Source organism: Phocoena sinus, chromosome 2 (assembly GCF_008692025.1).
Source record: "Phocoena sinus isolate mPhoSin1 chromosome 2, mPhoSin1.pri, whole genome shotgun sequence".
Lineage (NCBI taxonomy): Eukaryota > Metazoa > Chordata > Mammalia > Artiodactyla > Phocoenidae > Phocoena > Phocoena sinus.
The window spans coordinates 68,059,487-68,074,318 of record NC_045764.1 but is presented as its reverse complement, the minus strand read 5'-3'; the positions used below and the strand labels follow the sequence as shown (position 1 = coordinate 68,074,318).

General features: G+C 39.5%; 1 protein-coding gene across 5 annotated transcripts in view; it reads left to right on the top strand.

The window, feature by feature from the left end:
• IQCH (IQ motif containing H) overlaps window positions 1–14,832 on the top strand; it is a 213,853-nt gene that overhangs the window by 93,443 nt on the left and 105,578 nt on the right. For all 5 annotated transcript variants that reach the window (XM_032623387.1, XM_032623391.1, XM_032623390.1 and 2 more), the window contains 2 exons: window positions 2,929–3,008; window positions 4,834–4,872. In XM_032623387.1, the coding sequence (XP_032479278.1) occupies window positions 2,929–3,008; window positions 4,834–4,872 (119 nt within the window). The remainder of the gene's footprint in view (window positions 1–2,928; window positions 3,009–4,833; window positions 4,873–14,832) is intronic.

Below are 14,832 nucleotides of genomic sequence, written 5' to 3'. Positions count from 1 at the left end.
ATAACTAAAATTTAAAAATCATACAATACAATTCTACATTAATAACAAGAAAAAACTTCTGGGCACAGTAGAAGTAGAAGAGACTTTTCTGAACCTGATTATTGTCTTCAACCAAAACCCCACAGAAAACAATGTTCTTAGTAGGGAAACTTTAGAAATATTCTATTTCCTCATTAAAAGCAGAGGCAGTTGAGGGATGACCACTACTGCCATCATTATTACTGCCATCACTATTGAACATTGTTCCTGAGGCCCTTGCATATGCAGTAAGACAGAGCACAGAATAGAGAGAATAAGGAGGGGGAGGGAGGGGTACCAGTCAGGAATGTATGTGACTGCAAATATCAGAAACCCTAACTACCTCATGGCTTAAACAATGAGGAGTTCATTTATCTCATAAGGAATCAGGAAGTAGGGACTCTAGTGCTGATGATGCTGATACACAGGGTTAGAACGAGTCTCTGCTTTACCTTCTTTAGCATGCTTCATTTCATCCTCACGCTTGCTAACTCACAGCTCTAAGATGACTCCTGCAGATGTGGGCCTTAACATACACACTCCAGGCAGGAAGAGGGAAAAATAGTGGCACCAATCTCTGCCCAGAAGCCCCGGGATGGACTTCACTTCTCACTGATCACATGGCCACTGTTAGGTACAAGAAAGGCTGAGAAAGTGAATGTCCAGGGATAAGAATAGGATTAGGATTAGGATTTGGGACACACTTATACTAAATACTTAGGATGATAAATTATGCTTGGTCTAATGCATTCATGAAATTCTGGTCTAATCCATTCATGGATATTAAATATATTTAATATCTGGGGCATACTTATACTACAACATTGTTGCTTGTCTAAAGTTTAAATTTCACTGTGTGCCCTTTAAAAATTTTTTTTTTTTGCTAAATCTGGAAACCCTAGAAGCTGGGGATGTTGTTACCCTGAAAAAATTGAGGTTCTAAAATCAGCAAGCAAGAAGGGGGGATGGCTTCTTGGGAGGCACATGCCAATAACTACCACAGAAACATACAAATTTCTCCAGAAAGAGAAGATTTTTTTCCCTGACACTGACACTGGCAAAATTTATCCAACAGATTTTTCCAGAAGGGAAACTGAGTAGCAAAACAGGCAGTGCCTTAGGATGCAGACACATTTTTCAAATGCATGTGTCCCATAAAATCCAAGGCTACATGAAGTTATACATTTAATGATAGAATTTCTGCAGGTAACTAAGAAAACCCTCAAAATAATTTTTTAGAGATACCATTAACTGGATTATCCATGTGAAATTACAAATCTTTTAGATCTTCATTCTACCAAATTTTACTGAAATTTTAATAAATTCCTTTAAAAATCATGCCCACTTCTCAGCTGCTATTTTGTTTCATCATGGGAATTTAACCATAAATCTCATTTGTCTGCAGGAACCTGAAAGTTAAACAAAAAGTGTACTGAGCTTGCAGATAATAGGAATAACAGGCTTTACGGGTGAATCTGTGGACTCACAGTAGCCTGGGTATACAGTGTGAACTGACCTTCAAAGTGGGAGAGCCAGGTTCAAGTGGACAGTGGGGTAGGACAGCACAGAAGTCAAGGCAAAAACTTGTAGGATGAAAATGGAGTCTTCACACACTACAGTTGTCCCTCACTATCCTCAGGGGATTGGTCCCAGGACCCCCAGTGGATACTCAAATCTGCGGATGCTCGAGTCCCTCCTATAGTATGGCATTGCACAGTTGGCCCTCTGTATTCCCGGGTTCTGCATCTGTGGATTCAACCAACCGCAGATGGAAATTGGTTGAATCCGTGGATGCAGAATCCATGGATACAGAGGACTGACTGTATAGCCAATTGCCCAGCCTTAGGGAAGTTGGTGGGCAGTCTCACGGTCCTGGAGGATCGCTGGAAGACAGGGAAACCAGGAAGATGGTAAAACGGGGTTGGTCCAATGCAACAAATGTCTTCTGTGGAGGTGATTTTTTTTGTGCTAAGACTCTGGACTACCTGCTACTTTTAAAGAGATGGCTGAAGATACTCCTTGCAGCCCACTTGAGGCAATGTGAGAGAACTGAGTCCTCAAAGTGGAATTCTAAGTCGTATACTGATGTGTTGTATTTAACGAATATCTGTCAGTTCTTCCTAACATTGTTGTTAGAGAACTGACAGAAAAGGGGTGGAGTAAGGAAGTGAGTTGAAAGAAGCCTCACTTCTTTGACTGAATTAACTATTTAAATAAATTATTTCTTCTCTTTCTTAGAGTAGGGTAAGGATTTTTCTCTCCTGAGAATGCCAAATTTGAGCTTTTCTGTAAAGGGCAGTTGGGTTTGCTGCCAGGCAACAGGAGAGATTCCATTTCTCTTCCAAGCATTGTCTAGCATGTAGGCTAACCCGCCATGGACTAGATGTGTTCTCCAAAAGTTGCTGCTTATAGATTTAATTCATTTCAAAAATAATATTTACTTGTGTTTTTCACTTGTTTTATTTACCCGAAGCCATTTTAATTCTTTAGAATTTTCTTTTTAAATGACTATACATTAGAATAGTCCATCTTATATAGTTATATTTATTTACCTTTTAAGTGAACTTGGGAATACGGCTATTTAAAGAAATCTTATAGCGAAACATCATATAAGACAAAGATAACTCTCTAAATTGCTTGCTTTTAAAATCTGCCTTTTCCTCTAGGAAATTTGCATAAGGGGAGCTGACCTTATGTTCTGATGGAACTGTTGCCCTTCCAAGCTCTTTGCTTTCCTTTTGAAGTCAATTATCACAAATGTTTCATTGAATTGATACAAGAACGACTGGTAGTGAACAGTGAATGGGTGACAGAGCCATCTGACTTTCAAGGTGCAAACCCAGTAGCATCAACCCAATGAATAAGTCTCTCTTTCTGGAAGAGGTAACATTGCACCACTTCCATCCACAGCCCCTTTCGCTACACCCCAGAGAACACAATCGATTCCAGCGGAAGTGAAGAATTCCTCTCTCAGGAAACAAAGATCAAAGGTATTCATATTCCTAACTAACGAAAGAAAATTGTTCTGATCTACAATATTCTCAGTGAGATTTTTGGTAATACTCACATGTTATCGAGTTGTGCCTTTCACATAGAAATAAATACTATTTCAGCTGCTGCTGGAATGCATTTGACTTTAAAAGGGAAGATTGTTATGCAGGTAAACTCCACCATGACAATATCAGTAGGATCTAAAAAATTCCATCATGTTGCATTATTTCGAGATTAACTAAATGACTGAGGCAATCTCTACTGCTAGCTGGTCAAGGGCCCAGGAGTCCAGAATACAAAACTATTGCTTTATATTCAAATTTGTGTTGCATAGGGTATGTTATTGTGAGGTTTCATTTATCTTTAAGCATAGGATAATACAGCAAGTTCCCCGATTTTCTACAGATACCTTAATGCGGAAGGGAAAGGAAATCTGTATTCTTTAACATTAGGACCTCACAGTACAACACGCTCATCCTTATGGAGATTCTCCTGGTTTAAAGGTGCTGGACTTTTGTAGCTTGCTTTCTTATGTTTATGAGCCACAAGACAGACTAGTAATAATTGAAACTTTTCACCACAGAAGGAGACAGCTGGCAGAGTTCCTTTTTTCTGGGCTTACCCTATGTGGTCACGTTTACAGCTGCTCCCATTTTAAAAAAAAAAAAAGAAAGAGAAATTGAAGAGTGGCACAGAAGAAATTAATCCTACTATGTCTGCATAGGAAACTGTTACCTGTTCTTTCCAGACCTTCATCTTTTAATGCCCACATCATCCTCAAGATGTTTTCACTGTATTTGCAGCACTGGTGGGCTGTTTCCCCTTAAGAGATTTCCAAGCTTTTTATGTAGCAGTATGTCATGTGACACCCCAGTTGTCATGGCAAATATTTGTGTTTCATGAAACACATGGGTTAAAAAAAAAAATCAATGTAAATGGCCAAATCCCAAGACAGACAGGCCTGCAGGCTAGTGTTTGGCCTGCACCATGATTGTTTCAGATTCAGCTGTTTAACAGGCTGTGCGAAGGCCATGGGCTAATGTGCATAATGGGAACAGGCAGGCGCACCTGTTTTGATTCTCACTGTGTTCGAGCTCTCAGGTTCCACAGTTTCTAGGTAACAGATCTACAGGTAATATAAATATGACTGTGTTTTAGCCAGTAAGTGGTCTATCTCAAAAATACATATATTTTAAATAATGACATTTCCTGAGTGCTAATTAACCCTGCCTTTAATCTCTTCCCTGTTGACTTCATGAAGCTTTCCCCTACTGCTAAAAGCAGTAATATTTGAAGACTTCCCCGTGGTCCCGAATTAGTACATTTCTGAATTGACTCTTCAGCGGTAAATGAAATTATTCATTACTCTGTGGAAAGTTCCTAGCATGGAAGTTAAAAGGCTAAGAGAAAGACTGTGATATGCCTGGACTCATGATAAACCCAGAACAGAGCTTGGATCAGTCCCCACCACCAGGCAGTGTGGTGCCACATGGAGAAACCCTTTCTTGGAAATACTTCTCTGCCTGTCCCCTCGAAGTGGGACTAGGGATCTGATTATAGTCGTTTCTGTAAATATTTACTTTGTCAAACTCTTTCTTCAAAGCAAACAGGGCCCTTGGCAAGCAGAGCATCACTGTCTGGGGTGGGAAAGGTCTTTCTGATTATTAGCTCCAGCCTGCCTGGAAAGAGGGAACAGGCTGGCCCAGAGGGGGAAGCTGGGGAAGTGGGCGGAGGGGGAGGGGGAGACTCTGTGCCTTCTATTTGCTTTGTAAAATTGCCCATGAGAGTCATTTTGACTTAAACTGTGTCTGTTCTTCACTGTAGGGGAAAGGCAGAAAGTCAAGAGGATGTCATGATAGGAAGGTCTGTAATTTGTGTGACTAGTTGAAATTTGGGGTTTGTCACCTGATGTCCCTTCCTTTTGCTTCAGGGCAAAAGTACGGGAGGCAGGTTTGACAGCTGGAGACGACAAAAAAGTTCTTTCGCTCTTCTTTTATAAAAGAAATTAAATCATGTTTTCAGAAAAGAAAACATGGTTCATTTAAAGTGGAAAACCCTTTTTTCCCCCTCTGTTGGGACTGAATTATTTCTCAGACTGCAGTCCAAAAAAGTGATTTAGCATACTCAAATTTTTCTGAATCACATCAGCCTTCAACCTCTACCTAAGATTTTCATCTTTTAAAAGTACACTTAGAAAGAATAAAACAGGAAAACAAAACTCAGTTGTCCTCCAGCATGTACTTACATGTGTGCATGGGGTGTGCGTGTGTGTCTATACACGTGCACACATGCATACTACATCTATGATGTAATAGGTAAGGCTGTGGGATTTAGAGTTAAGCTGACTAAAAGAAATAAGGTAACCAAAAAGTCAGTTCCCACAATGGCAAGTACACGCCAGTGAGGAGCATTCCGTAAGGCCATGCATGTGTAATAAAAGTTCTGAACACCCAACTAGTAAGTAACAGAGCAAGAAAGAGCTGGATTTTCCTCTTACTAATAAGGGAACTTTGAGCAAGTCACTTAAATTCTCTGTACCCCACTTGCCTCCTCTGAGAAATGGGGATGATACCTCCTTTCTCTAGGGTGGCTGTGAGGGTTAGAGGCTATAATGTGTGTGAAAGTGCTTTGGAACAATAAAGTGCTTGTTTCATAATGCACTAGTCTATTTTTAAGAGCATCTTCTAGGCCTCCCTCTCTTGGTGATCTTATCAGTAAGAATCTCATAGGGACTTTAGTCACCCCTTTTCAAGGAAAAAGAGACCACCTTTTGGATCTCCTTATACTCCTGCAGAGCTGAGAGCAGACAGGTCTGTATTTATAGCAATGACTGCATATAGTCGTCTGAACCTGACAGAAGAGTGCTCCTGGATAAACAAATCAGTGCAATTCGATCCCCTAGTTTTCCTTGACTTCTTGCTGTGAGGTAATTGTGAGCTTGCTCCTGCACCTTAAAATTAGGATGCGTTATGGTTTTCTCAGCGCGTATGCCCAGGAGCGGGATTGCTGGGTCATATGGTAGTTCTATGTGTAGTTTTTTAAGGAACCTCCATACTGTTCTCCGTAGTGGCTCAACCAATTCACATTCCCACCAGCAGTGCAACAGTGTTCCGTTTTCTCCACACCCTCTCCAGCATTTATTGTTTCTAGATTTTCTGATGATGGCCATTCTGACCGGTGTGAGATGATATCTCATTGTAGTTTTGATTTGCATTTCTCTAATGATTAATGATGTTGAGCATTCTTTCATGTGTTTGTTGGCAATCTGTATATCTTCTTTGGAGAAATGTACCAAAATGTTCATTGCAGTTCTATTTACAATAGCCAGGAGATGGAAGCAACCTAAGTGTCCATCATCGGATGAATGGATAAAGAAGATGTGGCACATATATACAATGGAATATTACTCAGCCATAAAAAGAAATGAAATTGAGTTATTTGTAGTGAGGTGGATGGACCTAGAGTCTATCATACAGAGTGAAGTAAGTCAGAAAGAGAAAGACAAATACCGTATGCTAACACATAATTATGGAATCTAAGAAAAAAAAATGTCATGAAGAACCTAGGGGTAAGACAAGAATAAAGACACAGACCTACTAGAGAATGGACTTGAGGATATGGGGAGGGGGAAGGGTAAGCTGTGACAAAGTGAGAGAGTGGCATGGACATATATACACTACCAAACGTAAAATAGCTAGTGGGAAGCAGCCGCATAGCACAGGGAGATCAGCTCGGTGCTTTGTGACCACCTAGAGGGGTGGGATAGGGAGGGTGGGAGGGAGGGAGACGCAAGAGGGAAGAGATATGGGAACATATGTATAACTGATTCACTTTGTTATAAAGCAGAAACTAACACACCATTGTAAAGCAATTATACTCCAATAAAGATGTAAAAAACTAATAATAAATAAATAAATAAAATCAGGATGTGCTTTAAGAATACTATCTAGAATATTTCTAACAGCTTATGCTGATTGAGCATGTTCTTAGAACATGGCACTAAGCATCTTCCATACCCACTGAATGCTCACAGCAGCCCTAGAACCTTTGTACTGTCATTGTCCCCAAGCCCACACAGCTGGTAAAGAGGTGCAGAGGCTCCAGAATTTGTGCCCCCTCCACATACCAGGTTATGAACTCTTCCTCATGGACTGGTTTTCCAGATATTACTACTACTACTACTATTACTACCAGCAACTAACATGCATGTTCCTAACACTTTACAGGGAACATCTCACTTCATTTTAACAACATCTCTATGTAGTAGGTACTATTATTATTCCCATTATACTGGGAGGACCTGCATACAGGGAGGTGAAGGTCATCCAACTAGTAAGTGACACAGCCAGAATGAACTGCATGACTGTCAGAGCCCCAAAGCATTAGACATTTTTTTTAAATCTCAATAATTTTTGATGGAAATCTTTCTAAAAGATGTATTTCTGCCTCCCTAATATAATTTTAACATTTTCTCTATTCAATATTATATATGCATATATCCAGTTTCCGGTGTCTTTTTTTGTTTGTTTCCTTCAGTATCAGGACAGTAGTTGTCACCTTTGCTCTCATGACTCTGAATTTAACAGCCTTTCCTGTGTCTTCTAGATCATTTAACCAAGTACATCTTGTTGAATAAGTTTGAGTCAATGAAGTTCTGCGTAAGGATCCAAGGAATAAAATAATAAACCATAGTAGTGTTTGTAGTAGTTATTTCAAGAAATCCAAAAAAAATCCTAGGCCTTTATTTTTAGGAATCTAGTTCAAAGGTTTCAAGTTGCTAAAACTGCCTCTCTTAACAAATAAATCTTTTTATTATTTTAACAACTATGTCTATGGGACGTGAGAGTCCAGGTTAAATTCATGAGTGTGTTTGCTTCTGGGTGGTGGAGGGAGAGGAATGAGTTAAAAAGAAATATAGAGAGGACTTCAATTGTACCTAATGTTTTGTTTCTTTCATTTAAACACACATATAAATATATGAATATATTTAAAATGTATGTTATAAATAACTATAAATATATAAAATGTACTATAGTTTTAAACTATTAAAAATGTAAATATATGCATTTTTGTCTTCTTTGCATCATATGTATATATATATCATATATACCTATTATATATTTTCTGTGTTATCTAACATTAGGACCTCACAGTACAATATAATTCATCCTCATGGAGATCCTCCTGATTTAAAGCTACTGAACTTTTGTAGTTCACTCTCTTGAGTTTATGAGCCACAGATACATATATATCTCAAAGAAGACAAAAGTTTAACATGTGTCCATGGTAGAGTTTTTAATTATTCTCTATACTTTTCTGTATTCTAGAGACTTTTTCTAAATTAAAGAAAAAAAATAAAAGAAAATCCTATTTCTCAAGTCATACCTCTTTTGTAAAATTTCCTTCAGTGTAGAAAGGTTAGGTTTGGGTGATAACATTTTAATGTCAAATGTGGGGTCTTGCTTCTCTTAGTCATTTTGTTATATTGTTACATTCTTTAGTGTTTTCCGAACATATCAATATATTCTTAATCTTCTTGTTAGAAAGCTGTGATTATTTTACAGGTAAGTCAGCTGAACTATTTTAATCAGGTAACAAGTGTGACAGTGAAGATATCAGTGCCCCATCAAGTCTCCTTCCCCCCTACCTGTATATAGAGGAGATTAGACCAGGTCATTGTTATAAAGGAGCTTCCACATCCCCTATGACACTCACCCTGATGCCCCCAGGTAAAGGAGAAAAGCAGAAGCTCCCAGTAGGTGGGGCCTTAGGCTTCTCACCCACAGCAGCTGTGTTAACTGTTTTACCTCTTTAACATCAAATTATGTTGTTTTTGAACAAAGTGTTCCAGGCTTAAAAATACATACTTTGAAAACCACTAAGTGATCTCTAGCAGCAGTTTCGACTTTGACTTGTCACGTCTAGTGGGGGAAGAAGCCTACTTCTTGAAGAGTATACAGTGCCTTCCTGGTTGGCTTTGTGCTTCCATCACAAGCTGGTCTCCTTTCTTGTCTTGGCCTAAAGGGTTAAAGAGAGTGAGGTATGTACTTTGACAAGCATTAGCACTCAAAAACTGGAGGTACAAGATGAGATTCAAAAGGAAGTCCAAGGGGCTTCCCTGGTGGTGTAGTGGTTGAGAGTCTGCCTGCCAATGCAGGGGACGCGGGTTCGTGCCCCGGTCTGGGAAGATCCCACATGCCGTGGAGCGGCTGGGTCCGTGAGCCATGGCCGCTGAGCCTGCGCGTTCGGAGCCTGTGCTCCACAACAGTGAGAGCCCCGCCTACCGCAAAAAAAAAAAAAAAAAAAAAAAAAAAAAGGAAGTCCAAGGCTAATTTTCTCTTTTAGACTCGCTTTCCATGATAAGACCTCATTTAATTTACCAACTTAAAGGAAGAAGAGGAAAAAAAATCTGAAAACAGAAGAAAAACTGCAGCATCTTTTAAAGCCATTTTCTGTTTTCTCTAACTCATTAGAAATTGTCAGCCTTACCTATGCATTTTTGGCGTGAAACTTTCAACGTGAATTAAAACTAAACATTTTTATTTGCAAAACAATTTTTCTTGCAAGATAGCATTGACAAGAAAAATTTTTATAAAATTATTTTTACTTCATAGCATCATCTAACTACATTTTTTTAACATTTTGAAATTTATTTATTTATTTTTGATTATATTGGGTCTTCGTTGCTGCGCGTGGGCTTTCTCTAGTTGCGGTGAGCGGGGGATACTCTTCGTTGCTGTGCACAGGCCTCTCATTGTGGTGGCTTCTCTTGTTGTGGAGCACAGGCTCTAGGCATGCAGACTTCAGTAGTTGTGGCTTGGGGGCTCAGTAGTTGTGGCACACAGGCTTAACTGCTCCGTGGCATGTGGCATCTTCCCAGACCCGGGCTGGAACCCGGGTCCCCTGCATTGGCAGGCGAATTTTTAACCACCGCGCCACCAAGGAAATCCCTAATTGTACATTTTAATTGCATGTGATTAATAATTTTATTGGGTTGATCAAAAAGTTCATTTTGTTTTTTCTGTAAGGTGGCTCTAGTAGCACTCAGTTGTCTTTAACTTCATTTGAAACAATTTTGTTAGATTGTATTGTGACAGCTGTCATATCAGCATGCATTTTTAAAAAAACATCAAAATTGGTGAATTTTTGTGTAGCCATTTTAATTTTGAAGATGGAAGAAAAAAAGTAACATTTTCAGCATATTATGCTTTATTATTTCAAGAAAGGTAAAAACGCAACTGAAACGCAAAAAAAGATCTGTGCAGTGTATGGAGAAGGTGCTGTGACTGATAGAGCATGTCAAAAGTGGTTTGCGAAGTTTCATGCTGGAGATTTCTCACTGGACAATGCTCCACGGTTGGGGGGTAGACCAGTTGAGTTGATAGCGATCAAATCGAGACATTAATTTAGAACAATCAACGTTATACCACATGGGAGATAGCCAACATACTCAAAATATCCAAATCAAGTGTTGAAAATCATTTGCATCAGCTTTGTTATGTTCATCACTTTGATGTTTGGGTTCCACGTAAGTTAAGCAAAAATAACCTTGACCATATTTCCGCATGTGATTATCTATTTAAACTTAATGAAAACGTTCCATTTTTAAAACAAATTGTGATGGATGATGAAAAGTGGATACTGCACAATAATGAGGAATGGGAGAGATTGTGGGGCAAGCAAGATGAACCACCACCAACCACACAGAGGAGGGTTTTCATCCAAGGAAGGTGATGTTGTGTATATGGTGGGACTGGAAGGGAGTCCTCTATTATGAGCTCCTTCTGGAAAACCAAACCATTTATTCCAACAAGTACTGCTCCCAATTAGATCAACTGAAAGCAGCACTCAATGAAAAGCATCCAGAATTGTCAACAGAAAATGCATAATCTGCCATCAGGATAACCCAAGACCGCATGTTTCTTTGATGACCAGGCAAAAACCGTTACAGCTTGGCTGGGAAGTTCTGATTCATCCGCCATATTCACCAGACATTGCACCTTCAGATTTCCATTTATTTCGGTCTTTACAAAATTCTCTTAATGGAAAAATTTTCAATTTCCTGGAAGACTGTAAAAGGCACCTGGAACAGTTTTTTGCTCAAAAAGATAAAAATTGGGGGGAAGATGGAATTATGAAGTTACCTGAAAAATGCAGAAGGTGGTGGAATGAAAGGGTGATTACATTGTTCAATAAAGTTCTTGGTGAAAACGAAAAATGTGTCTATTTTTACTTAAAAACTGAAGGCACTTTTTGGCCAACCCAATACTTACATACACCAGAAAAAAGCTTATCAATAAGCCACAAGATAATTTTTATTTTTTTGCTGTGTCCCTGTCTTTTATCGAATTATGACCTGATCATCCATAGATGAACTAGAAAGTTCAGAAGGAGAAGAAAATTTCAGAAAGGAGAAAAAAATGCCTAGATATGCAAGAAAAATTTTTTCCATAATACCCTTTGGCATTATTTAAACTTTGGCATGTCCCTTTGTTGATATCATACTGTATATTCAACTGTCATTTTACTCTTTTCACCTAACAGCTTATCATAAGCCTTTACATATATGGTTTGAAACTCTTTATAAAACATTTTTTTTTTTTTTTTTTTTTTTGGTACACGGGCCTCTCACTGTTGTGGCCTCTCCCGTTGCGGAGCACAGGCTCCAGACGCGCAGGCTCAGCGGCCATGGCTCATGGGCCCAGCCGCTCCGCGGCATATGGGATATTCCCGGACCGGGGCACGAACCCGTGTCCCCTGAACCGACAGGCGGACTCTCAACCACTGTGCCACCAGGGAAGCCCTATAAAAGATTTTTAATGCCTACATAATATTCTGTCTTGACAATATACCACAATTTTATTAGCCATTATCCTGTTGACATTAAATTATAAATGTCAAATTATTAATAAGTATTATAATTATTAATAAATAAGTAAATAATTTCCAGTTTTTCTCTGTTATAAATAAGACTGCCATGAACATCTTTCAACTTTGTACATAAATCTTTGTATTTAGGCTAAATCTTAGCAATAGAACTCTTTGGTCAAAGGGTATGGACATTTTCCGATCCAAGTAACCAAACTTTCTATTAGTGCTCCAAAACTGAAGCTATGAGTTTACAAATAATTTGTATGATCATAGTACAGCATTGAGCTGTAAATGCTACCCAAGTGGCTATGAGCCTAAATTTTACTATTCATTCATTCATTCAACTAATCTTTATTGACCTCTGATGGTGGGCCAGGCAGTGTACCAGGCGCTGGGGATACAGCAGTGAACAAAACAAATCAAGTTTTTGACTTCTTAGGATTTATATTCTAGTAAGGGAGGCAGAAAGTTGTTTATTTTAATATTATGTGAGGAAGTGATAAGTGCTATGAGTTAAAATAAAGCAGACTATATATGTAGGTATAGAGAGTGTGACAAGGTGGGGTATTATAAGAATTCTGTGGGCTTCCCTGGTGGCGCAGTGGTTGAGAGTTCGCCTGCTGATGCAGGGGACACGGGTTCGTGCCCCAGTCTGGGAGGATCCCACATGCCGCGGAGCCTGCGCGTCCAGAGCCTGTGCTCCACAACGGGAGAGGTCACAACAGTGAGAGGCCCGTGTACCGCAAAAAAAAAAAAAAAAAAAAAGAATTCTGCAAGTGTTCAGTGATCTGTGACCAACGGACTTGCTGTACACATATTTTTCCTCAAGAAAATTGTCATGTCAAGCTTTACTTTGGTGATGATAGAGGTCCTTCTCAAGGCTTGCTCTTTTTCCTTTACCTGTAGAGAAAATGATAGTGTGTCTTTTCTCAGGAAACTAGGAATCCAGGCTGCTTTTGATTCCCATCCTTATCAGGTACATATATCCCCAGCAGGTGCTACCCATCAATCATAATTGTCCCAATTGGCCCTTAACTATGTCACATTCTCACAGAGAATAATAGAAGGGTAGCAGAAAAGAGGAAATCAATGCAGCAGTGAAATGAAATGTGTCTCTAGAAAAGGAAGTTTTACATTTGACTGAAAATATACGCCGCCCTCTATTTAAAAAATCTTCCTGATTTTGTTCTGTTTGATCTTCAACCAGAATTGGATCCATTGAATGTTTTTGTTCCAAAAGAATGCAAACAGGGATGGGGATTTTTTCTCCTCAGGAAGTGTTTCAGAGTTCAGGAAAACTCATTTAAATAAAGATACCTTTCAAAACAACTGCAGAAATTATCCCTAGAAGATTGCTGCTGACATGAGTTGCCTTTACAGTCAACGCAATGAGTTCTCTGTTTTTGTTTTTTATTCTCTTTATAAAGGTTAAGGGCTCTGACTCTCACTTTTAACTGACCCTTAAGGGTTATGCAGTTTGTACGTCCTACAGACTGACAGCTGTTCTGCTGATTGGCAGACCCTAAAATACTGGACTATCCCTCTTTAGGGTTCTCTCCCCGTGACCATCTTTACACAGAGTTGGTGCAGGCAGCTATTCCTCTATTGTAGTTTGCAAGTTGCAAGAAAAGAGTTTCCTATATAAAAAATAGAAAAAGAAAAAAAATCCCTGGGTCTCTTTCATGGTACATGAAGTGAACCTATTGGAGATGTTTGCCTTTGAAGTGATGGTCTGACTAGCTCCAGGAGTTTATTAAACACAGATACTACTGCAGAGGTAACACTTTAAGTCAGAGAGACACAGGGTGTCAGAATTAGAAGTGCCCTGAGGTAAATTGAAATCCCATGGGAGAAGTGACTTCCCAAGGCCACAGAGGAAGGTGGTGACAACCTAGATCCCAAGACTTCTTCAAATCCATCACTTTGCCACCACACCATGGTTCTCTGGCATGTTCACAGGGGTTAGCTTAACAGACTGCTTTTCGAATAAGAAAGGAACAGCAAGTCAAGGCCACGTTGACTTTGATGAAGAAGATGGCAAAAGGAAGGCTGAGAAGGAGAGCACAGCTTGGTAACGGGCCATATAGGATGTTTTGGACAGTTAGGGCTGTGGGCATTGGTGGGATGGGGGCAGGGAATAGCAACTAGCTGTTTGATCTTTGGTAAGTCACTTAACCTCTCTGAGCCTCAGTTTCCTCATCTATGCTAATAACCACATGGACTGGAAGTAAGGCAGTGAAAAATTCTTTACACATATTCCGATCTTCACAACTTTATAGGGACCTCTCATTCGTACAGATGAGAAACATTTAGTTTCAGAAAGGATGTTGTCTTAGTCTGCTCAGGCTGCCGTAACGAAATACTATAGACCGTGTGGCTTAAACAACAAACATTGAATTCTCACAGTTTTGGAGGCTGGTAATCCAAGGTCAGGATGCCCATATGGTTGGGTCCTGGTGAGAGCCCTCTTTCTGGTTTGCAAATGGCCGCCTTCTTGCTGTATCTTCGCATAGTAGAGAAAGAGATCATCCCTCTTTTGTCTGTTCTTATAAGGGCATTAGTCTCATCATGAAGGCTCCACCCTCATGTCCTAATTTCCTCTCAAAGGCCCCATCTCTGGGGACTAAGGCTTCAACATATGAATCTTGTGGGGACACAAACATTCAGTCTATAGCACATGGTAAGCTGCCCAAGAATACATAGCACATAGTGGCAGAGCTTGGACTTGATCCCAGGTTAGTCAGACTTCAAGGCCAAGGCTCATTTCCCTGGACCCATAATATCCTATTTGAGTTAAAAGTGAGGTCAGTGACCTTCAAGATCCTTCATGCTCTAAAATTCAGTACTATGATTATGCTGAATCCCTGAACCCTGATTAGGTCAGCTATTGTCCCTGAATATTGTAAATATCTTTCAAACAAATCTAACAAGCTGAAGTCTTGATGTCTGTTC